At 47.0% G+C, this 1,146-nt stretch overlaps 1 gene segment (V, D, J or C); it reads left to right on the plus strand.

Annotated features, from left to right (window-relative positions):
• The first annotated feature begins 210 nt into the window (after positions 1-210).
• Positions 211-687, plus strand: LOC103747015. The segment is given in 2 exon segments: positions 211-256; positions 338-687. Coding segments are annotated over 2 exon segments (396 nt in total).
• The last annotated feature ends 459 nt before the right edge of the window (positions 688-1,146 follow it).

Below are 1,146 nucleotides of genomic sequence, written 5' to 3' on the forward strand. Positions count from 1 at the left end.
TAGGACTTTCACGTCAGCACACTGCTGTGTGATCCAGTTGTCTTCAGCCTACTCCTTTCCAATGTGCATTATGACTTGATATAGAAGTACTCTGCCTCATGAATATGCAAATGACTCATGTCTGGCTTGTTAAATATATGAGTCTCTTTTGTACACATTACCACACGACCAACCATAACCTCATAGTCCCTGAGTTCACAGGTCCTTGCCATGGGTTGGAGCTGGATCATCCTCTTCTTGGTTACAGCAGTTACAGGTAAAGGGATCCCTTGTCTCAGCTATGAGAGGTGCCCACTTCTCAGGTGACTATGGAATAAACTCTCCCTCCTCTCCACAGGTGTCCATTCCCAGGAGCAGCTACAGCAGTCTGGGGCTGAGCTGAAGAAGCCTGGTGCCTCAGTGAAGGTGTCCTGCAAGGCTTCTGGCTACACCTTCACAAGCTATTACATGCACTGGGTCAAGCAGAGACCTGGACAGGGGCTAGAGTGGATTGGGCGAATCATCCCTAGCAATGGCAACACAAAGTATGCGCAGAAGTTCCAGGGCAGGGTCTCAATGACCAGAGACACATCGTCCAGCACAGCCTTCATGGAGCTGAGCAGCCTGATAGCTGAAGACTCAGCCATTTATTACTGTGCAAGACACAGTGCGGCAACCCACATCCTGAGTGTGTCACAAACCCTGTAGAAGCAGGAAGCTGCATGGAGCTGAAAAGATAGGAAGGAGTGGCCAGAGACTTGCTCAGGACACAGTGATATGAATTTTTTCATTGTCTGATTGAGTTGCATGGGTCTTGTGTTTGATGTCACTATTGCCACAAGTACACATGAGCATGCTTCCAGTCACCTGAAAGCCAGTTTCCCTGTGCTCATGGATCATTCCTTGCTCTTACAATCATTTTATCCCTCTTCCACAATGGGCCCTGAGAACTGTTGGAGACTGATTACTGCTGGGTGAGGGACAGTAAACCTTCCTTACTATCTCTAGATGTTCTGACTAGACGACAGTAGATGAGCTTGCGACGAAGACCATGTATACGGCTGAATATATGATGTCCAGTGGGGCAGGGGTGTGAATGGAGGAGGGGGATCTAAATTTAAAAACCTTGATATGAAATGTACAAAAGCTCAATAAAAATATTTTTAA

Source organism: Nannospalax galili, unplaced genomic scaffold, assembly GCF_000622305.1.
Source record: "Nannospalax galili isolate Female #2095 unplaced genomic scaffold, S.galili_v1.0 scaffold891, whole genome shotgun sequence".
In the NCBI taxonomy this organism is placed as follows: domain Eukaryota; kingdom Metazoa; phylum Chordata; class Mammalia; order Rodentia; family Spalacidae; genus Nannospalax; species Nannospalax galili.